General features: G+C 43.1%; 5 protein-coding genes across 6 annotated transcripts; 2 read left to right on the forward strand and 3 right to left on the reverse strand.

Annotated features, from left to right (window-relative positions):
* Positions 1-7: 7 nt before the first annotated feature.
* Positions 8-2,724, forward strand: LOC135333115 (fimbrin-like; the record flags this gene model as incomplete). Its single annotated transcript, XM_064528036.1, has 10 exons — positions 8-144; positions 336-546; positions 610-673; positions 764-960; positions 1,079-1,280; positions 1,378-1,466; positions 1,564-1,759; positions 1,976-2,130; positions 2,330-2,431; positions 2,572-2,724. Coding segments are annotated over 10 exons (1,506 nt in total), but the record flags the coding sequence as incomplete, so codon positions are not given.
* Positions 2,725-2,856: 132 nt separating this feature from the next.
* On the forward strand, positions 2,857-9,642 carry LOC135333243 (fimbrin-like). The gene is made up of 13 exons (XM_064528164.1): positions 2,857-3,019; positions 4,338-4,493; positions 4,874-4,982; positions 5,204-5,357; positions 5,520-5,727; positions 6,380-6,443; positions 6,590-6,786; positions 7,015-7,234; positions 7,450-7,538; positions 7,698-7,890; positions 8,119-8,270; positions 8,452-8,553; positions 9,305-9,642. The coding sequence occupies exons 1-13, from the start codon at positions 2,972-2,974 to the stop codon at positions 9,455-9,457; spliced, it is 1,845 nt and encodes a 614-aa protein (XP_064384234.1). The 5' UTR covers positions 2,857-2,971; the 3' UTR covers positions 9,458-9,642.
* Positions 9,643-9,649: 7 nt separating this feature from the next.
* On the reverse strand, positions 9,650-12,876 carry LOC135333244 (peroxisomal leader peptide-processing protease-like). Its single transcript, XM_064528165.1, has 7 exons — positions 12,555-12,876; positions 12,097-12,308; positions 11,535-11,806; positions 11,200-11,334; positions 10,914-11,054; positions 10,290-10,719; positions 9,650-9,905 (listed from the first exon to the last, which is right to left on the reverse strand). The coding sequence occupies exons 1-7, from the start codon at positions 12,837-12,839 to the stop codon at positions 9,701-9,703; spliced, it is 1,680 nt and encodes a 559-aa protein (XP_064384235.1). The 5' UTR covers positions 12,840-12,876; the 3' UTR covers positions 9,650-9,700.
* Positions 12,877-15,243: 2,367 nt separating this feature from the next.
* LOC135333598 (uncharacterized) lies at positions 15,244-17,305 on the reverse strand. Its single transcript, XM_064528585.1, has one exon. The coding sequence runs from the start codon at positions 17,051-17,053 to the stop codon at positions 15,371-15,373; it is 1,683 nt and encodes a 560-aa protein (XP_064384655.1). The 5' UTR covers positions 17,054-17,305; the 3' UTR covers positions 15,244-15,370.
* Positions 17,306-17,800: 495 nt separating this feature from the next.
* Positions 17,801-21,824, reverse strand: LOC135333597 (serine/threonine-protein phosphatase 6 regulatory ankyrin repeat subunit B-like). 2 transcript variants are annotated; one of them, XM_064528583.1, is made up of 8 exons: positions 21,612-21,824; positions 19,773-20,489; positions 19,323-19,539; positions 19,056-19,186; positions 18,835-18,907; positions 18,530-18,694; positions 18,162-18,309; positions 17,801-18,010 (listed from the first exon to the last, which is right to left on the reverse strand). In XM_064528583.1, exons 1-8 carry the CDS (start codon positions 21,750-21,752, stop codon positions 17,881-17,883), a joined length of 1,722 nt encoding a protein of 573 aa, XP_064384653.1. In that variant the 5' UTR covers positions 21,753-21,824; the 3' UTR covers positions 17,801-17,880. The 2 variants fall into 2 exon arrangements, with proteins under 2 accessions (XP_064384653.1, XP_064384654.1); XM_064528584.1 differs by having other exon boundaries at positions 21,621-21,823.
* Positions 21,825-21,857: the final 33 nt, after the last annotated feature.

The raw sequence follows: 21,857 nt of genomic DNA on the forward strand, positions 1-21,857 counted from the left end.
CATTTTTTCTGAAGAGGAGAAGATTGCTTTTGTGGACTGGATCAACTACCAGTTGAAGGAAGATCCTGACATCAAATCATACTTCCCACTGCCCAATGTGGGCAGAGCTATCTTTGGTGCTGTGCAGGACGGCATCATCCTATGGTGTGTCTAATATACAGAATAACCTTGCAGCGTGATGTAAATAATGCGCATGAGTTTGTTTGGCTATCTTTATTATAATTATATACAGGCTATATATAGATATTCCTAATCATTCCTCCTGTGCCAATAATTATGTTAGAGACCTCATGCATCACCAGATTAAAAAGCACCAATTATACCTCTCCTTACAGCAAACTCATCAACAAATCAGTTCCAAACACTGTTGACGAGAGAGCCATAAACAAGACCAAGCTAACTGTGTACTCGATTGTGCAAGAGAACCAGACGCTTGCTTTAAACTCTGCCGCTTCCATTGGTTGCAACATCACCAACATTAAGCCCATGGACATCATGGTGGGTCGCCCCCATGTCATCCTGGACCTCCTCTGGCAAATCATCAAGGTGAAGCTAACAATCCTTCAAACGTTTGTATAACAATGAAGACTGAAACTTATCTCCACTTAGATCGGACTGTTCAACAAGATTTCCCTGCCAAACAGCCTCAACCTGCCTTTTCTTTTGCAGGAGGGTGGGTTAACTGTCCAATATCATACAGTAGTAACATTCAATGGAATTTAGCTTGCATGTTTCCACCCATATATACTCAAATACCTCACAGGTGAGGATTACTCAAACCTGCTTGCCATACCTCCTAAAGAGATTCTCTTACGCTGGTTCAACCTCCAACTGCATCGAGCTGGCAGTACCAGAACAGTGCACAATTTCAGCGAAGACATCAACGACTCTGAGTGCTACACCATCCTGCTCAACCAGATTGCTCCCAGGGACAGAGGTGTGGACATGTCTCCCATGAATGTAAGTGCATGAAGAACGTTAGCGTGTGACCAAGATAATTATAGCCTATGTAGAACTACCGGTATAGCTGGAGCTGAAAGTTTATTGTACATAATTATGTTCACCCTGACTTTTGTAGGAAAGTAATCTTGACAAGCGTGCAGAGCAGATGTTGAACCAGGCCCACAAGATCGGGTGCAGATACTTTGTCCGACCCAAAGACGTGGTCAAGGGCAATCAACGCCTGAATCTCGCCTTTGTTGCCAACCTCTTCAACCATGCTCCCGGGGTCAGACCACCCCCTCTTGGTCTCTTTGTTGAAGAGCCTCACATGGAAAAGAGTATGTAGCTCTCCTGTATATACACTCATAATTTTGTCCATTTTACAGTCTCATGCATGCAATTACGTACGTTCTTTATAGCCAATTATTCTCTCAGGTTTCCGTAACTGGATGAACTCTGTGGGGGTGACTCCTTTCGTTAACAACATTTTTGCAGATCTGAGGGATGGCATCGTCATACTGCAAGTATGTTGACAACCTTGGGTAACCTAATTTCAGTTAATATAATCGCTAATCTGATTGATGCATGTGCTAAATTCTTTGTTAACTCTTTTAATTTCAGCTATTTGACAAGATCTACCCTGGTCTTGTGGTTGACTGGGACAAGGTGAATAAATCACCATTCAAGATTAGTAGTGGAAACAGAAAGAAACTTGAAAACTGTAACTATGTTATTGAACTCGCCCAAAAGCTGCAGTTTGCCATTACTGGTGTGAGTGGTCAACATATTCGTGAGGGCAACCCTACTTTCATCCTAGGTAAGATTGTGTTTGCATTCATGCCCACAGTGGCACACACGCAGTTAAGCCTGTCTGCTTGTGTATCCTGCATGCATATAATGTTGATGATACATGTAGGTGCTCACAATTAATGTATGTATCAATTAATGTATTATGTCACACACACACACACCCGCGTGCACACACACACACACACACACACACACACACACACACACACACACACACACACAGCTGTTGCATGGGAGACAATGCGTGCGTACACACTCTCGGTGCTCCAGAAGATGGACAGAACTTACCAGCCCATGGGTGATTTGGATATCTTGAGCTGGATCAATACCCTTCTGGGTATATCTGGGAAGGGGACTCAGAATATTAGAAGCTTTGAGGTATGCATGCAATTGTGTATGTTTTTATGCACACTTATCTATTTGCGGTATATGCTATTACACTGTTTACATTACCTTTCAGAAGGAAACTTAACCAACTTGGAATACTGCATTGTGCATACCACGCTTTTAATGAAATCAGTATATGATTATAATTATGTATAATTATGCATTCATTGCATGCATGTGCACCATGCAGGACCCAATTCTTGCCAGTAGTGTAACTATTCTTGACGTAGTGGCCTCACTCAAGTCTGACTCAGTCGACTATTTCAATGTTGGATATGGCACTGATGAAAAGGTATATGCCTGCATAGAGTGTGTGCATGCATATACGTGTGTTAGGCTCGGATTTTTTGTCAATCATATATAAGTGTTGATTTGCTAATACGCTTTTCATGCTAGCTGTTATCATGATTGTCTTTGCTCCTCCATGCACAGACTATGCTGAGCAATGCCAAGTATGCCATCTCCATGTCTCGTAAGATTGGTGCTCGTGTGTACGCCCTCCCCGAGGATCTGGTTGAGCCCAACTCCAAGATGTACTTCACTGTCTTTGCCGGTCTCTTGATTGCAGCCAGATTAATGCTGTGAAATGAACATTGTAGTTTGTAAATGAACCAATCAACCTGTATTACAAAATTAGTTTAATCATGAATTTATTTTTTCATGCACAAATCTGCATGGGAGTGGCTTGACAACTTTTGCGCATGCGTGTGAAATAAGTCTATACTTGGTCATGCCAGTGAGTCATAGCTGTGCTATAAGAGAGTGCATACAGTACAGCTTGTCACTGCTAAAATATTCACCAGAGCAATAGTCCACGTTCCTGGAAGACAGAATGGCAGCGGAGTTGAACTTGGAGACCATCCGAGAAAGTTTTGATCAGGTACGTAATAATAGCTGCTAGAGCTAGAGCTAGCTAGCTAGTGAGGCAAGGGGCATGCTAGATATATCTATGACATGCCCCTTATTAACCTGTAGCTACTAAGAGCATGATAGTATAATGCATACACCCTAGGTCTATGTTGGTGGGTGAGTACTACCATGTTATTGTACCAGTAGAGGTCAGTACAGTACAGACGTATGCCTAAAAATATTGTCCTTGACTTTTCTTTGACATTGTGGCATTTTTATATAGCTAGCTAGATACGTCGAACGCAGACCTACTGGTTAGTGTGTATGTGTGTATGTGCAAGGGAGCACAGTTTGCTAGAGTTACAACTTGTAGCTTAAACCCTGATCAGATTTACTTCCTTATTAGTGGTTGATTATTTAATTGAGTTATAGTCACATTATTCATGGCCCGAACCCACCATAATGCATGGCTGTGTGTGCTTACTGTATGCGGGTATGTATATTTCACTTCGAGGATTTTGAACTTTGTCGACTAGCAGTCTTTTGGCATGTGCATGCATGCGATATTTATTCGTGGGTATAAATGTTTGTGGTATAATTATGCTTTTAATCAGTGGAAAAACGCAAATAGTTCGAACTATACCAGCTATACGGTACTTTCAGTAATGAATATTAGTACAAAGCTAGCTAACACGTTCGTGATCATTGTGTGGTCGAAGACATTAAATGAATAGATCTATTCACTAGTCTACAATGGCCGCAAAGATAACCCCCATGCATGTTGAGCTTGTTAACCCATGCATGCAAATTGGTCTAGTATGATGTGCCAAGCTTTATTGTCTTGTGTAGTGCCAAAACAGTTATTATCTATAACATAATGGACTGGACACATTTGGTCGCTTGTTGGTGTGTAAACTTCCTTTAAGAGTGGAGGCAGTTGTTATACTGGGGTAAGGCCGTCTTTTGACCAAATATAGTAGTTTGTCGTGCAGCAGTCAATGGTTACTGAAAGGGGAAGCTTGTTTCCATGGCTGAGTATTGTTGGTAATCAGAGCAAGGTGTTTGTTGTGAGATTGATGGGAATCAGCGTAGATAGTAGAGGATTTCCCTGCATCAATAGTCTTTTCATTTTGCATGGTGTAAACGAACTGTGAGAAGAAAGCTGTCTCTACAATAACTAGCTCAAAGAATAAATAGCCCTTGGTTTGGTTTGGTTGGAGGTTGATTTGGGCTGTTCATAGTGATCTAAATGTACTGTAATTAAGGAGCTCCAGAAAGCAGTTTGAAATTGCGTGCTCAATTTAAATGAACATTTCATTCAACACACACACACACACACACACACGTAGTTTGATGCTGACAAGAATGGACACATCACAGCGTCTGAGATCGGAGCAGTCCTCAAAGCTTTGGGAGAGGATATCCCCGGCTACAAGGTCCGGGACATGATCAAAGAAGTGGATATTGACGAGAATGGGACGGTCGAATTCGCTGAGTTCATAGAGGTCAGTGTAATGATAGTAGTTATGGCCGCCCGGGGTTGTTTTGTAGTTACATGTATACATGTACCTCAGCGTGTAGCCGCCAGATCGAGGTAAAGCTGTTTGTACCTGCATGTACATGGTGTATTCTCGCTTATAAATAATTTCGCGCTGAATTAAATACTGTGCCGGTAAAGGACCGAATCGATTTTGTGTTATGTTTCATGTTTAGTGCTTTGTTAATTTAGACTCTTATGGCTGTTTGCTTTCACAATAGCTACAAATCGCAGCATCTGGTCTCTGTATATTGTGTCGTGGTTTTCGGTCTGCTTTCCCTTTCATTGAAAGACAATCATTATGCACACTCAGCAGTTCTAGTATCAATCTCTCCTCCCCCCCTTTAGATGTACAAGAAAGTGAAGGCGGGTAAGACCAAGTTTGCGCTTCACAAGACAACTGAAGAGGCAAAGAAGCTGGTCACTGTCGGAGGTCTTTCTGAAGCTTCAGCTGAAGGTGAGGCAAATAATTATGGCTACTACTGATTCCCTGGTAATGTTAATATGGCTTGAGGCTTTTACGCAGTATAATAATGAGTTTGAGCCTGTCATGTACATGTATATAATAAGTGTACGTTGGCCTGAAGTGTACTGCAGTTTTTGTAAGTGACCAACGGTGTAGATGCATTTGAAAGGGTAATGTCACTTCATTTTGTTGCCCTTTTCTCCTCCTTATAGGCACCCAGCACTCGTTCTCTGAAGAGGAGAGCATTGCGTTTGTGGACTGGATCAACTACCAGCTGGAGCAGGACCCTGACGTCGCATCACACCTCCCAGTGGCCGAGGAGGGAGAAGCTCTCTTTGCCGCTGTCCATGACGGAATCATACTATGGTGAGCCATATAGGTCTGCAGCAAATATTTAGCCTCGAATTTTTTCTGTGTCTCGAATGAGTTTATCTTACGCGTCATTTCAGAGTGCTCTCATATCACTGTGACGTCTAATCTCTATAAGCTGTCGTTGTATGATAGATTTACCTACTCTTTTACACACAGCAAGCTGATCAACACATCAGTGGCCAACACAGTTGACGAGAGAGCCATCAACAAGACCAAACTAAACGTATTCAGGATACAGGAGAACCAGACGCTTGCTCTAAACTCTGCCTCTTCCATTGGGTGCAACATCATCAACATTGGGCCCCAGGACATCATGGAGGGTCGTCCACATCTCATCCTGGGCCTCCTATGGCAGGTCATCAAGGTAAGCCCCCCCCCCCCTACAACTATGAAACTATAGCCAAAATACTGCTCTTACTTAGGTGTTATGTTGTGATTTATGTAGATTCTTTGTGTACATATAAGTTAATTATCAGCCGGTAATTACCACCTTCTAATTTGGCATGCAGCAAGATCGCATAATTTAATTATTGTACACTCCTATTCAATTATGCTCATTAGTCTCATGCTCGATATATTACTTGTAAGCCCCGCAGTTGCCCTATAGTATCAGCACTAACCCACTGTGCCCCACCTGTGATACATCACTTTACAAACTGAGGTCATGAGGTATTGAGCAACCTCTGTACGTGTAGCCACAAAATCACCTGGATACCCTACAAGTGTTCCCCTAGAATTTTACCTTTTATGGTCACAATCAACTAGCCAGAAACATTTGGCAAAGGCATCTACACCTTCACTGTTTGGCTGTGGGAGGGGTGTTACATTAGGGTAATAGTTGGTTGGTGTGATTCCTTTGATCAGCTACAAAGAGTCAATACATGTAAATGTATAATCTAGCTACAATAACATAGTTTATGGTCTCTATGGTCACGTTTTGTGGGTTTGTTGTCGCATTAGCAAAAGGGTATTTGTATTTTGTAATTAGTACTTACACTTATTTCTTACTCCCTCAGATTGGACTGTTTGCCAAGATCTCTCTGCAGAACTGCCCCAATCTGGCCGTACTACTGCAAGATGGTGAGTGGAGTATAGAGGCAAACTACTAAGTACAGCTAGCTTTGTCTAATGACTGTCTTACGTGTACAGTAACGTCGCAATACCTCATGTGTCCACTGATGTCTAAATATTTATACCAATTTCATTTCTATGTGAACACCTTACAGGTGAAGATCTGTCAGACCTGCTCGCCCTTTCTCCTGAAGAGATTCTCCTCCGTTGGTTTAACTACCATCTGGAGCAAGCTGGCAGCTCTCGAAGAGTCCGAAACTTTGGCAAAGACATCAACGACTCTGAGTGCTACACCATTCTGCTCAACCAGATTGCCCCCGAGGACAGCGGTGTGGACATGTCTCCCATGAATGTGAGTGAGGGTCACTACATGTGTGTAGTATCTAGGGGGGGGGGGTGTCAGTAGCTGTTTGTGTAGCAGAGAATGGAGTAGAATGACAACAGAATAGTAGAATGTAGAGGATGGAATATTCAGTGTTCTATCAGGGCTGCTGTATATGCATGTAGCATGTAGTATGTCTGCTATGCTTTATAATCTAAATAGGAGTATTCATACACACAAACACACATGCACTCACAGGAAAGTGATCCTGACAAGCGTGCAGAGCAGATGTTGAACCAGGCCAACAAGATTGGGTGCAGAAAGTTTGTCCGACCCAAGGACGTGGTCAAGGGCAATCAACGTCTTAACCTCGCCTTTGTCGCTCACCTCTTTAACACCTTCCCCGCCCTCAAGGCTCCCGAGGATGGTCTCCCGGACTTTGACCTCGGTGATTACGGAGAGACTCGCGAGGAGAAAAGTAAGTGAACCACGCTACGCACAATACAGGCTATGTGCATTAGTTAAGCTATAATAGTTAGTGGCTTTATTTGCTACTTGCTTGTTCAGTTCCTTTGAATGCTGTTCCTGATCACCGAAGTTTGTTGTGGCCTTTTTGCTCGTTTGTTTTATCGTACATCGCATTTCAATATTTCTCTCTCCAATTACCTTACCTCGAGCTTGTTTTGTCCCCAGCATTCCGTAACTGGATGAACTCGATGGGAGTGGACCCCTTCGTTCACAGCCTTTACAAAGACCTCAATAATGGCCTCGTCCTTCTGCAGGTGAGCACTGGCTGAAATAATTAAACTGAAATATTTATCTACAGGTAGTTATTTTTGATTAGTCTTTATAGTCTTTGTATGATTATAGTCCTCGACCCTTGGAAACATAATATATATGGGTACCTATGTTAACAAACCTGTACTCCATTTGCTCTTCAGCTGTTTGACAGGATCAAGCCCGGTATTGTGAACTGGGATAAGGTGAACAACAAGGAATCCTTGAAGAAGATGGGTGGAAACATGAAGAAGCTTGAGAACTGCAACTACGCTATCGACATTGCCCATCAACTCAAGTTCTCTCTCGTGGGTGTGGGAGGCAAGGACATCTTTGATGGCAGCAAGCTCACCCTTGGTAAGTAGTTAGGTTTCTGATATAGTAGTGGCCACAGCAAAGCGTGAACATAATTTGTGGGTAGCTTGCCCTGGTTACTTTGTATGTACCTGGCTCTAATTGTTGGTTTTACAACTTCCTCTGTAGGCTACATGTAGCTTTAATTCAGTGTTCTGTATCTTTTACTGTACGTACACACACGCACACACACACACACACACACACACACACACGCACGCACGCACACAGCTGTTGTATGGCAGGCGATGCGTGCGTACACACTCTCTGTGCTCCAGAAGTTGGCCAAATCTGACAAGCCCATCTCTGATGCTGAGATTGTTGCCTGGGTCAATAGCACTCTTGAAGCAGCTGGAAAGACATCTAGAATTTCTGGATTCAAGGTAAGTGCAATACAATGTTAGTGCATGTAACTTATCGCAGTATGCTAATCATAAACGTGCCGTTACACTGTACGTACAGTTCAATAATGCCGAGTACATATCATACTCGAACTGGGGTTAATCATGTCCTATGAATTGGTGTGTATGTATTGCTCTCATTGCTGGTTCCTTTCTTTCACAGGACGCAGCCATCACTACGAGCATGCCTGTGTTTGACCTGGTGGACTCCATCAAGCCTGGTGCAGTCACCTATGACGATATTAAACATGACACTGATGAGGAGGTGTGTTACTTTATCAATGGTAGCTTTGTTATGTGTGAGCTTCGTGTACAGTTAGGATCTAGCTACCAAAGTTGCTCTCATTACCCAGTACTCTACAAGTCCTCTTATGACATTATTATGCTCATTATTGAAGTATTGTGCTAGAGACAATTTGGCGAATAAAGGTGTGGCTGTTATAATTATGCCTCAGTGCGCAATGAAGTACAAGTAAGAGTTTCTATAGGCTGTCACGTTTTCTTGGATTTGTAAAATAATGCTTCGTTCTCGAGTTAAGCCTAGTTTTGCTTACTTGGAATATGCCATTGCAGTCTTTTCAGAAGAGTGCGTAGCAAAACTTGTTCACCGAGTGTTGCTACTCAGTTAGCTCTGCACTAGAAGGCTAGCTATTGGTAGCTGCAAGAGTCAGAAGATAGCTGCAAGGCTCTGCTGATGCAGCCATTTTAGACTTGAACTTTGGCATCGATCGTTTTTAACAAGAATTATGGTCGATCATTACCCACTCTTTTGAGTTTTGCAAAAAAATTAATGTAGTACTGTAGCTTTATGTTATGCATTTCCACCGAGGCATCAGCACTCGCGGGCGGTGCTTTCATTATTTATAGAGGTGGCCTTTGTGGGGGGGGGGGTTGATTTGTACCGTTTTTTGGGGACCTGAGTGCCTGACCTTTTGTCAGAGGTGGTCATTGGAGGTGCATGTTTCACTGTACATGCATGTAGATGAGTTTTACTGTTGTGATTGTTTTTGCTCCAGACTATGCTGAGCAATGCCAAGTATGCCATCTCCATGTCTCGTAAGATTGGTGCTCGTGTGTACGCCCTCCCCGAGGATCTGGTCGAGCCCAACCCCAAGATGTGTCTCACCGTCTTCGCCTGTCTCATGGCCCGGGCCAAGCAAACCAAGTGAACACTGAACTTTAGGTTACTTTTATAATTATAATGTGTTTTGTGCTGATGGTGTGAATTGTAGACTCTAGCTTTGTACGTGTCATAATCAGTAGCCATTTAGCAGTGTTAGGGATAGTTTCTTTAATTATAAAATGGACCTTCCGTTTGTATCATTCTACATTATTTTAGTTTAGATTTACGTCATTCGAGATAGTAGTAATAAAAATTAACACTATGTACGTGGAGAAAAAGCAATAATTAATTAAAGTTTACTACACGTAGCCATTCTATTATTGTACACTGATGAAGTAAGATTCCAAAAGCTAGAGCACTCCTTTCCTTGAGTTGTCAAAATGTGTAGACACTTGTCATTGTTGGTTACCAGGTAGCGGACGAGAGGGGGCATTATCCACGAGAGAGGGAGGCAGTAGTTGAGCTTTGAATAACAGACACCACTGTCCAAGTCCCTGAAGGAACAATAATTGCATGAATCATGGAGTTTGTTCTGTTAACTAGTTTTCCCACAACTCAAATAATTGTTTCTGCAGTTAAAATTAACACAATAATAGTCATACTGAATGAAGTATACCGTAACTGTTACTAGGATGTTTTGCGAGCATCAAACATATATGCGAATTAATCAACCATCGCAACAATAAAATCGCAAAACCTAAATTAGTACTGGTAAATACACACGATCCTTGCCAGAACGCAATAGTTAGATGGCAAAGGGTCATGTTTTTCTGTTGATTTGGCTCATTCGCAAAGGTTTTTTCACCAGATTCCAGTGGAATATTTTGTGGGTGAAAAAACCGTGACCAAAAACATGATGCTTCATAATGCATGCTTACTTTGAGTTACTGACGGCCATTCCCAGTGGTTCCCCAGTGACCGTGTCCACTACTAACCCTCCACTCATGCCCGGGAGAAGCACAGCTGTGGTTACCAACATCACCACACGGCCTCCATCACTGCACACAGCCTTGATCACGCAACCTCTAGTCAGGAGAGGAGAATGGTATCCCGGTGTGTACGGGTCTTGACATCCGTATCCTATGATAGTCACACTCCTCCCTTCAATGGCCTGGGGGTGTTCTTTGAAGCAACTGCTGTAAACTTTGTCTGGTGGAGATTTGGCGTCTGGAGATTTCGACGCAGTGATTAGTGGATGAGAATGGTGGACGGGCATTGACAGTTTGAGGAGAGCACAATCTGGTATTGGGTTTGTGAAGATGACTTGTGCTTTGAATGATTCACCGCTTTCAGTACGCACGGTGATATCTGTAGTTGGCAATCGTTGTCATTGGGTTGTATAGATTCAGAATTGATTAGTAATAACAAGTAATTATTGTCATAGGTTTTAGATCTATGGTAGCTTTTTGGACATACCAATGCATTTTGGGAGTTCCTGCTATAGGGTAAAAGAAATACAAAACCGAATGGTACTAGACTATGCATTTATGCGTATGATGCACCTTTGTCGTTATTGACGACATGATGACAGGTTAGGACCACAGTGTCAGAGAGTAGCATACCAGAAGCCCACTCACCACCACTCATTACCAACACCACTGCTTCTCTCAGGCTCTGGGGAGATTCTTTGTCAACAGTCAGATCTGGAGGAAACAGCAAAACAGTACGGTACAAACTCGGACCAACATACAAGATTAAATTTACGGTTGAAGTACATATTGAATTTTCACTACTCACTGTTTATCAAAAATCAAATGGAAATCTCCCAAGGTTAGATCTTACATTTACCTTGTGCAATTGGATGGGTTAACTGCTGGAGCAATTTTCTACTCAAACCACTACTACCGTGGAGGGCCTGCCACATTGAGTGAGCCGAGCAAGCTAGAGACAGTCCAGAGGAATGACCATTCCCGGATAATAAACCTGTATAATATGTCAATAGAGCACTTTGGTCGAGGAGCTTGTAAACAATACAGTCACCGATGTACTATAATTAAGCCATAGATCATGTAATGTAATGGTTACATGACCATGCATTAACAGTGGCCACATCCATAGGAAAAGGCGGTATGTAGTACTTGCTCAACCTCTAATTTTGTGATCGCATAGAATCACTGCATTACCTGCAATGACCATTCCCAGCACATTGATGACTCGGTTAGTATCGCAAACTGTTGTAGCTTCTGCCACAATAATTGCACCCTCACTACCACAAGGTAGACTGGCATCAGTCACTAACACTCCATTTCTACTCCCCAGTACTTTACAGACAGTTCCAGGTGATTGGCAGTTGTAGAACACCTCAGGACAGAACGCTCCAAAGGGGGTACCAATAGCAACGACGGACTGACCCAGAGCAGGTGGCGAAAAAGTGAAACACAATCTGTCGGTTAATCTGAAAACAAACGATATTGTGTGGGTGATAATCATTTTTCTGCCATATACCAGGTGGAGGTATCAATAACATATCTAGAGTTTGTCTTAAAAGAAGGATAATTGAGCTCTTTCCGAGCTACAGAAAAACAAACATTAGCCAAATAATCTAAAGAGCCAAGCTAGTTACGATTGCACGGGATTGACCTAGGCAATAGTGTAGCCTCAAACAGTCATAACGGTGCATCTTCATACATGTACATACATCAGCTAAGTCTGTACTACTAAACGCACGGTCACAATGTACATTACCTTGCATCCGTTGAAGTGGTGAGTTTCAACAGTACCAGACAAGAGAGTGGGATCAGCAGAGACTCTGTGAGGGTTGTTGGACTGTCACCTTTCTCTCCAATGGCTGTTCTCCAGTGAGATAGAGAGTGAAGTTCTTCTCTTAGTAATACTAACACATCCTTCATGAGACACACGTTTGCAATAGAAGCACTCATCTGGCATGTCTTCGTTGACTGTATATTTATGATGAATAGACAGCAACGTAGAGTGACAGTGGGTCGTAAGAAACAAGCCATAAACTTTGGTACTCTAACGGTTACTATTAATACTAAAACTAAAACTACAATTATAAGTATTTTAAGGGTAGTAAACTAGTTGTTGGGTGTGGCCCAAGGCCCAATTCTGGACATACGCTCACGATCATGTAGGTGCATGAGCGTCCAGGGTAGGTACAATGTAGTCAAAAGTATTAAACTCACTGAATCACAGGCCCTCTGCACAAGCACGACAAACTGCGGTTCTTGAATGGACATGTCACCACGAAATTTCCATGATACCTGCTCTGTATCTAAGAATTGGATCTCCAGTACCTCACTGAGCCATGAGGCCGTGGTAACCATGAGTACGTCCCCATTGCCATCCACCGCAATAATGAACCCACTAGCACTCAAAGGAGAAGAGAATTGCTCCCTTGAGGAGTCAGTGGAGAGTGGAGGAGTTGGTGAGATTGAGATGAGCACTGAAGGATGGAGCAACATTGCCATAGCAGAAAACTGATGAAGATACCTCAGGAGCCCCGCCCACATTCCCCATAGTATGGGGAATGTGGGCGGGGCTCCTGAGGTATGGGCCATACCGCAATGTTTGCTAGCATCAAAATGTTCCTTCCATGCAAACAGCTTGCTCAGCCAATTGATCAGCAAAACTCTGCCTCGACAATTGAAACTGATCAACCCGATAACCCTGCAAAGAAAGCCAGGATGCAGCCATGCAGGCTTGAAGATAGCTCTTCCTTTGGAGCGTTCTGTCCTGAGGCTGAGGGCCGAGGTGTTCTACTTGCAAAGGTTTTTCACGCGCAAAATATACTAATAGCTCATTTCTTGACTGCATGATAGATGCTTAGCTCAAATTCCAGTACTGTTTGTTGGTATCAAGTTGGCTACCAAGTTCATTATGGCTGCGATCGACAACCGTTGAATGATAATTGTTCTTTCTAGCTACACGAGTGACAATCGCCTGGTGGCCAAAAGATATGGCGTTTTCCTCTACGACAGGTAGATAGTCAGGAGCGCACAGGCTACAGTACATCTAGATGAACTATGTTTGTTTCTTTAGCACCCAAGGCGATCACTGTTGTACATCGTAGAAAGATTTTGTTTGAGCAGTACACAATGTAAGCTAATGTGTGGAAAGTCACGCTCGTACATTTTACAAATGTGTGTGTGTGTTGCATCGTGCTCATAGATCACCTCCAATTGATCAGCAAAACTCTGCCTTGACAATTGAAACTGATCCGCAACCCGATAACCCTGCAAATAAAGCCAGGATGATGCCATGCAGGCTCGAAGATAGCTCTTCCTGGACTTCCAAGCTCTGATGTTGATCGACGAATATTATAGAATCAATCTTCAAGGCATAGTTTCGCACTTATTGTTTAACAGTGTATTTCAAAAGCTCCATTTTGATAGCAAAAACTTGGGTATGGTATAAAAAAACACTACTAACGTTTTGGCAGGATTAGTGAAACATCTAATGGTCTATGAGATAACTTCAATAATTCATTAAATCAGAACTCTGATACATACAAAATACACAGGCTATTTATACAAAAACAATACTAGAAAGAACCTTCTAGAACAATAGTACAGAAATGACTAAATAAGAACATGAAACCACTAGAACTAACACAACACAGTATTTACGGAATCACAGGTTTACAGTACAGTATTTACGGAATCACAAGTCTTTATCTTAATGTTAGTTCCATGTCGTAAGGATACCACATTTCCTCCCCTGTTAAATGTTAGTGTACCCACCATATCGATCAGGCCTGTTGCGATTTCTTTGCCCTTTGCGGATATTGTCGAGCTGTTAATGCACCAGTCGAGGGTGACTCATCAGGTGGGGTCGGAGACGGATCAGTTGACTGATCAGGGGAAACTTCAAAGTCAAAGACAGATGGTACTAATGACATCAAAACGATGATAGAAGAGATGAAGAGGGAAGTGATGCAGTCTAGGAAAGAAATAAAAGAGGAACTAAGTGTAATTCGAAAATTGTTGGAACCAAGGCTTATTAAAAGGCCTCTTCTAGAGCAGCGTGGTGATAAAGTTGTCAATGGGAGTCAGACAAGAATGATGATGATGCGATCTCCTCTTCTGGTTTACATGCACCTGAGACGAGTGACACCAGTAGGAATGAGTCACTTAAAAGTACTGCATCATCGTCGCCAGTAAGAATAACCCAGACCCAAGAAATCCCTGGCTATGTGACCAGTAAAGGTCCCGCAGATTTTAAGGCGTGTGTAAGACCACTGAAGGAACATTAGTCACACTCACTCCCAAGAAACGTGAGTTGGGAGACAATGAAAAATTTTTTGAAAACACTCCAGAAGCCCTCGAAACGAGGAAAAGCAAAGCAGCAAGTAAAGTCAAGCAGCTAGTGAGGGAATGCCGAGAGAATCAGAATGTGTGCAGTGACGAGTCATTGAGTCCTCCACCATTTAAGAAAAATAAACCACAGGATGGCAGTAGTGAGAACAAGCCTCTGCCACGTAACAAACGTAAAAAAAAGGCTACATCGAAAAAAACCAAGGCGGGTACAAAGAACAAAGAATCTGTGAACTCACAGGACAACAATGATGATCCTGAGACGAGTGACACCAGTGGGATTGAGTCAGCTACATCGAAAAAAACCAAGGCGGGTACAAAGAACAAAGAATCCGTGAACTCACAGGACAACAATGATGATCCTGAGATGAGTGACACCAGTGGGATTGAGTCAGCTACATCGAAAAAAACCAAGGCGGGTACAAAGAACAAAGAATCCGTGAACTCACAGGACAACAATGATGATCCTGAGACGAGTGACACCAGTGGGATTGAGTCAGCTACATCGAAAAAAACTAAGGCGGGTACAAAGAACAAAGAATCCGTGAACTAACACAACACAGTATGTGAACTAACACAACACAGTATTTACGGAATCACAGGTTTACAGTACAGTATTTACGGAATCACAAGTCTTTATCTTAATGTTAGTTCCATGTCGTAAGGATACCACATTTCCTCCCCTGTTAAATGTTAGTGTACCCACCATATCGATCAGGCCTGTTGCGATTTCTTTGCGGATATTGTCGAGCTGTTAATGCACCAGTCGAGGGTGACTCATCAGGTGGGGTCGGAGACGGATCAGTTGACTGATCAGGGGAAACTTCAAAATCTTGCAAATCCTTGTGAGCTGCCGTATCGTCGAAATCGTTTGGATTTGTTATATCGTCTTGTGACGACTCGGTGGTGGAAAGAGAATGAGTTCTATCACGTATGTGGTCGATATGTCGACGTAGTATCCTGCCATCACCAATTTCCACTTTGTAAGATACTGGTCCTGTCTGTTGTACAATGCTTCCTGGAAGCCATGTACCGTTTGTTCGGAAATCTTTGAGCATTACTTGTTGACCAACAGAGAACGTCCTTGGTTTAGCATGTTTGTCATGTTGCTGTTTCTGTTTCATCTGCTTGTCAGATACGTTTCCCTCTGTGTTTGGTTTGAGGAGATCGAATCGTGTACGTACTTTTCTTTGAAGGAACAGTTCACTCGGTGAGACGTTAGTGGTAGCATGTGGAGTTGAGCGGTATGACAGTAAAAACTGAGCCAATCTTGTTTTCAAACTCAGTCCTTTAGTGTACCTGCAGGGGGAGATTTGACAGTTGCAATACATTTCCAGTCCAACTGGAGGTACTTCAGCCAATTGCGTCCAAAAAGACTTGGTCCACTTCCAGCAACCACCACCAGCACCAGCCGAGCCACGCAGCTTGAATTTAGAGAACTTGGCCTTTCTGGTGGCCTCAGAGATAATAGATATTGCAGCTCCGGTATCGATTTCCATCTTGAGTGGAGTATCCTCGATCTTGACTGTAACTGTGATCGGCTGTGTAGAAGGCTCGGTCAATCGGTATAGGTGGTAAGTGTCAGCTTCTGAGTCAGTCGAGCTGTTCCCATCTGGTTCCACTAGGTGAGTTTTGAATCGTCTCTTCTCTGTCTTCTTGAACTGAGAGGGTGGGTTGGAGCGGCAGGCTGGTGCTATGTGTCCCTGCTTTCCACATGAGTGACACTCTGCATCCTTGAAACGGCAATCAGCTGCAGAGTGATTCGACTTTCCACAGCGGTAACAAAGTTGGTTTGGCTGCGGTCTCCTTTTGCTTTGTATGCTCTTGATGGAGGGGTTGCTGGCCTTGAGTGCTCTGGTGTTGCTTTCTGCTGCTTCCATTCCCTGTGCGATTTCCATTGCTCTCTTCAAAGTAAGTTCTGTTTCGGCTAATAGTCTTCTTTGCATTGCTTCGCTTCGGAGTCCTGCAACGAAACGGTCACGTAGGGCTTCAGTGAGAATCGCCCCAAAATTGCAGTGTGTTGCCAGCTTGCGTAGAGCTGCATCGTATTCTGCTAAAGATTTGTCAGGGACTTGATCCCTTTTTTGAAAATGAAAACGTTCTGCGATCACCGCTCGTGTCGGTTCGTAGTGCTTCCGTAGTGCAGCAAATATTTCTCCCTTTGTCTTCGATTTGGGAGCCTCAGGTGCAAGCAAGTCACATAGAAGACTGTAGGTCGTTGCACCAATGGAGCTGAGGAGAATAGGTACATGCTTATCATCAGGGACTGTATTCGCCGTGAAGTAGAGGTCTACCTGATCCAGGTAGGTCTTGATAGACTCTTGGTCTGGTCTGTAATTGTTGAGAGTTCCATAGTGTGTGGCTGCCATTGCTGTAGGCTACTTGATCCACAATCCTCGTCGCCAGTGAGATAACTTCAATACAGTTGAGCCTCGGTTATCCGAATCCCGGTTATCCGAATCCTCGATTATCCGAATGCTAGAGCATAGTGCAATCTGAGCATGCGCAGTAGGAAATTGCCCACGTGGCTGGCAAAAAGCCAGCTTTTGATTATCCGAATATTTCACTTACCCGAATGGGCCCGGGGACAAAGGTGTTCGGATAACCGAGGCTCAACTGTAATTCATTAAATCAGAACTCTGATACATACAAAATACACAGGCTATTTATACAAAAAACAATACTAGAAAGAACCTTCTAGAACAATAGTACAGAAATGACTAAATAAGAACATGAACCACTAGAACTAACACAACACAGTATTTACGGAATCACAGGTTTACAGTACAGTATTTACGGAATCACAAGTCTTTATCTTAATGTTAGTTCCATGTCGTAAGGATACCACAGTCTATTCCCCCTTACTGCACTATAGTAAAAAGTTGTTGTATTCGTTTTGCCGCTGTGCAATGAAGCTCAACGCACGGGGTGAAAGCTCTATGAAGCATACCATGCACTATTGTAAAGCTGTTTAGCACTCTCATGTTCAAACTGTTACATCTCTGTAGAACTGAAAACTAGCACCATTAATACAAATTATTACTTAACGGTCGTCATAAACTCATGATTAGTGCCTAAGGTTAATTTTTATACAATGTCATACGGTTTTGTTGTCATTATTTTTATGGTGGATCGACTCTAAGAAAACAATGAGGACAGTATCGTGTTACACAGCACATTTTTCTATATTGTCTATCTACAGTACAGGTCCATAGTACTTGGTGGCTAGTGATCTCTTGGACAGTGGGGCAGGGCTGGAGTGTGTCCTGGCTGAGGAGATGCCGGGCACAGACCTGGAACTCGACTTTTTTAACACTGACAGAGACCTACAAATGTATTGTATGATTATAGAACTTAAACTTGACGCAACAATGCTCTATGCTAGGTAGATGCTATTATAAAACCAGGAGTACCTGGCCTGTGACACAAATATACAGTAAGCTGTTAACGACACTGCCGTTTTAATGTTGGACTCACCTTGAGGCAGGGGATAGTGTGGGGTGGAGGAAGAGAGTGGTCTTGCTGGTCTCCAGTCGGTTGTGGAGGGGAGATGGTGGAGTGGAGTCCTGCAAACTCTGCCAGGCTGCCTTCTCAACACACTTGAGACATGTTCGAGCACCCTCAACTATGTGTGTGTATGTGTGCGGGGGTGGGGAGAAGGAGACGGATGTGCATTAAGCTGTAATTATTGGTATAAGAAAGCAGTGTTAGTTAGCTTCAAATGTGATGTACAGCCATGTAAGCTCTAGGCATACGTACAGGAAAAAATAAGTACAGTCATAGATATACGTGGAGTAACCAAGCAGTTGCACATGTACTCGCTGTAGGTTCACAAATTAACTCACACGCTAGGCTGATAACTTTCGACTTTCCATGCCTCTTAGCAACATCATGAGGGGACTCCCCCCTCTCATTGAGGAGGGTATGATTAGCCCCGTGCTGGAAGAGACAGTAGAAGCACTCAGACATGCCACACATGGCCGCCATGTGGAGGGGTGTGTTACCTCCCTCTGCAATACGTTTGTTGTTGAGTGAGTATCGTATAATTATACATACAGTGTACATATTATTAATTTACACTTATTCAAGCATTAGACACACAACCCAATGAATGCTGGGCTCACTTCTAGAACAACTCCCTACAACGTACTGTCTGTGATGTTAGGATTGATTGGCTTCTCCAGTATGAAATGAAGGCAAACTATTCCCCCACTTTGAGCAGCCTGCAGCAAGAAACACTATAATTATAGCATACATGTACGTTCACGTCACGAATCAACAGGCTTGGAATTGAGGCAAGCTATAATTATTATTCCAAGATAAGGCATACAACCAAAGCGGTCATTCTAGCTGTACATGCTGTACATATACCTTGTGCAAAGGTGTTCTCCCATTGTTGTCTTTGTCTGACATTTTGGCACCATTCTTCAGGAGAAACTTGAAACACTCTGGTTTGTCATGGGCGGCTGCTTCATGTACAGGGAGGACTCCATCCTTGTCTCCTATAAATGTGCCAGGGTAAATTTTCTAGTTCAATATCTTGATACGATGCAAGCCCTCAACCAAATTCAATATTTACTGAACACAAAGCTCTACATGTGCATGATTCGATCAGCAATAGCCACTAAAAAAACTCACCAATAGAAATGTCCACAGCATTTTTGACTAGTAACCTCAAGCTTTCCAGGTTGCCATGGTGAGCAGCATAATGAGCAGGGGTCCTCCCCTCTCTATCGGCCATGTCCAACTCCATGCCTCTGTCAAGGAGGCACTGAATGATTTGGGGATGGTCATGCAGGGCAGCCAGGTGGACACATGTGCGACCCTCACTGTCCTCCAGGCAGATGTCACAGCCCTGAGTAGGTACATGCTTACATCTTCAAGTTAAGTTATAGTGAAAAGTTGGAGCGAATCTAATTAGCACATCACCAACTATTCGTAAGTGTTCCCAAAAAGTCTGTTTCACTCTAGTAAGCTGTAAAATACACATTTCGTCTAACTACACAAGCTTCAACAATCTAGTACACATAATTATAATTATAGAGAGGGAGAGGAGTACTTCACCCTTCTTTATAATTAAAAGAGCACCTGGTTAGAGAGGAGTGTGAGACATTCCACCTCTCCGTTGAGGGCGCAGTAGTGAGCAGCGGACATGCCTTTCTTGTCCACTACATCCAGATCAGCCACTTCTGATATCAACAGCATGAGCACATGGTAATGGCCGCCAATGCAAGCCTCATGGAGAGCTGTCTTTCCTGACAAGGAACCGGTATCCACATTCCCACCTTTGGATATAAGAAGCTTGACCATCTCAAGACGTCCAAATGCACACGCAACGTGCAGTGCAGTTCGGTTACTGAAATCGGTCGTGTTAGTATCTGAACCACTTCTCAAGATTTGTCTAACTTTTGAAATATCCCCCGTTTTGACAGACTGAATCAAACTAGGCTCTTGTTTCTGTTTGGGGGTGGCAAATCGTGTTCGAAGCTCTTCCCTCCCCCCTATAGGCTCCGTTATGAATGCAATGCTCTGCCGAGAGCTCGGTACGCTATCCACAGAGAGATCATCTCCCGAGCTTTCTGAATCTTCAGTTATAGTATCCTCATTACTCCCTTCTTCATCAGAGTCACTGACAATAGAGCTGACGTTGCTTCTACCACTGGAGCTCTCAGCAAACCCACTCACATTGGCACCGAACTCACTACCCGACTCGCTTGATTGCTTATCGCTATGGTAACTCGGATCGGCACTGCTACTCTCATAGCTTGCGGACGACTTGAGTGAGCTTTGGGAGGATCTTTGTATCTGTGAATACAAAAAAGGGAATAAATCTAGTCATAGATCAGTACACAATTAAGTATACAATTATAGTGGCTATATACATGTACCGTATAGCACGAAATTTTCGAGGCACTTATATTTCGTGGAATGGCCTCTACATATAAAGCATTTCGTTGCGCAATTTTCGTGGAATGACTGCTTGCTTACCGGAATCCACGCCTTTAATCTTTGCACGTTATAGCAGATTAAAGAATAATTTTCGTGGACTTAATTTTCATGTAGGATTGCTAACCCGCGAAAATTAAGCCTCTCGAAAATTTCGCGCTATACAGTAGCTAGCAGCAGCTAATGTTTGGTAAACTCATAGTAGTTTCACGGCTATACTATGAACTGATTGAACTGTATTGATACTATACGTATTGGTGACTATAGCCAGGTTTTTGTGTCGCAGTGGAATTTAATAAATGCATCCTGTCACGTACTGCATTAACCGCAACGTTGCCGTACAAAAACCCAGAGAAGAAGTTAGACACTGTACAGCGACTGAAGTGGAAGAAGCATAAAGACCATGAAGACAATGGATGATCCATATACAACAATTGTAGATCTAGATCTGTAGAGCTGCATACAAGAACAATTTTGTCTATGGCACTGATTTCTGTTTCCATTTAGTAACTCTGGAGAGAGGGGGTCTTGATTATTTCTGCCTGGAATAATGAAACCATAACTTTAAAGCTCCCTGTTCTTTCTTTTCACTCTTGGTTGCAGCTATCTGGCCATCAGCCAGAAAGCAATACAATGATGATAGTTTAATCCTTTAGAGTGTCTGATTGTACAAATAACAGCAGTGTAGCTTGTCAATTTTTGAACGAACATTACCCGCTATAATTACACTGTAAGGTATAGTATGGCCCAAGAGAGTCAGACTACCGTACAGCGAGTAATTTTCGTGGGGTAAAAAATTCGTTCAACTCGAAAAACGGTGGTTTTTGTGAGTAAAAATTTCGTTTAGTCTCGTGGCCTGCACTGCATTCCAACATTCCCGTAAACCACGCCTACGTTAAAATTTCGTGGAGGTCAGCTTGCCCACAAAAATAACGAATATTTACCCCACGAAAATTACCCGCTATAAGGTATTACACTCACATGACTCACACTCTCTGACTGGCTGGGGTTGGAACTTCCTGCAATGGTAGAAGACTGGTCACTATCTCCAAACTCTCCCTCACCATATGTCAGGTCTGAACCACTGGAGAAGCTGCTCACTGTTGAACTGTAGAAGCTCATCTCATGTACATGCCACCTCTTCTGTCTTCAAAATGTTCTGCGGGTGCGAAAAGCAACCGATTAAAGAGCCCCGCCCCCAAAGTTAGACTAGATGGGTGTGGCCCA

Source organism: Halichondria panicea, chromosome 3 (genome assembly GCF_963675165.1).
Source record: "Halichondria panicea chromosome 3, odHalPani1.1, whole genome shotgun sequence".
Classification (NCBI taxonomy): domain Eukaryota; kingdom Metazoa; phylum Porifera; class Demospongiae; order Suberitida; family Halichondriidae; genus Halichondria; species Halichondria panicea.

Excerpts from the sequence above, each read along its gene's own strand:
- LOC135333243 (XM_064528164.1), top strand. The coding sequence starts at position 2,972 with ATGGCAGCGGAGTTGAACTTGGAGACCATCCGAGAAAGTTTTGATCAG. Across the intron at positions 7,235-7,449 it reads AGAGACTCGCGAGGAGAAAA|CATTCCGTAACTGGATGAAC; the intron begins GTAAGTGAACCA and ends TTTTGTCCCCAG. Across the intron at positions 8,271-8,451 it reads CTAGAATTTCTGGATTCAAG|GACGCAGCCATCACTACGAG; the intron begins GTAAGTGCAATA and ends TTTCTTTCACAG.
- LOC135333244 (XM_064528165.1), bottom strand. The coding sequence starts at position 12,839 with ATGGCAATGTTGCTCCATCCTTCAGTGCTCATCTCAATCTCACCAACT. Across the intron at positions 11,055-11,199 it reads AACCCATCCAATTGCACAAG|ATCTGACTGTTGACAAAGAA; the intron begins GTAAATGTAAGA and ends TGTTTCCTCCAG. Across the intron at positions 10,720-10,913 it reads TGTCGTCAATAACGACAAAG|ATATCACCGTGCGTACTGAA; the intron begins GTGCATCATACG and ends TGCCAACTACAG.
- LOC135333598 (XM_064528585.1), bottom strand. The coding sequence starts at position 17,053 with ATGGCAGCCACACACTATGGAACTCTCAACAATTACAGACCAGACCAA.
- LOC135333597 (XM_064528583.1), bottom strand. The coding sequence starts at position 21,752 with ATGAGCTTCTACAGTTCAACAGTGAGCAGCTTCTCCAGTGGTTCAGAC. Across the intron at positions 20,490-21,611 it reads AGTCAGAGAGTGTGAGTCAT|ATACAAAGATCCTCCCAAAG; the intron begins GTGAGTGTAATA and ends TTGTATTCACAG. Across the intron at positions 18,695-18,834 it reads CAATCCTAACATCACAGACA|AGGGAGGTAACACACCCCTC; the intron begins GTACGTTGTAGG and ends AACGTATTGCAG.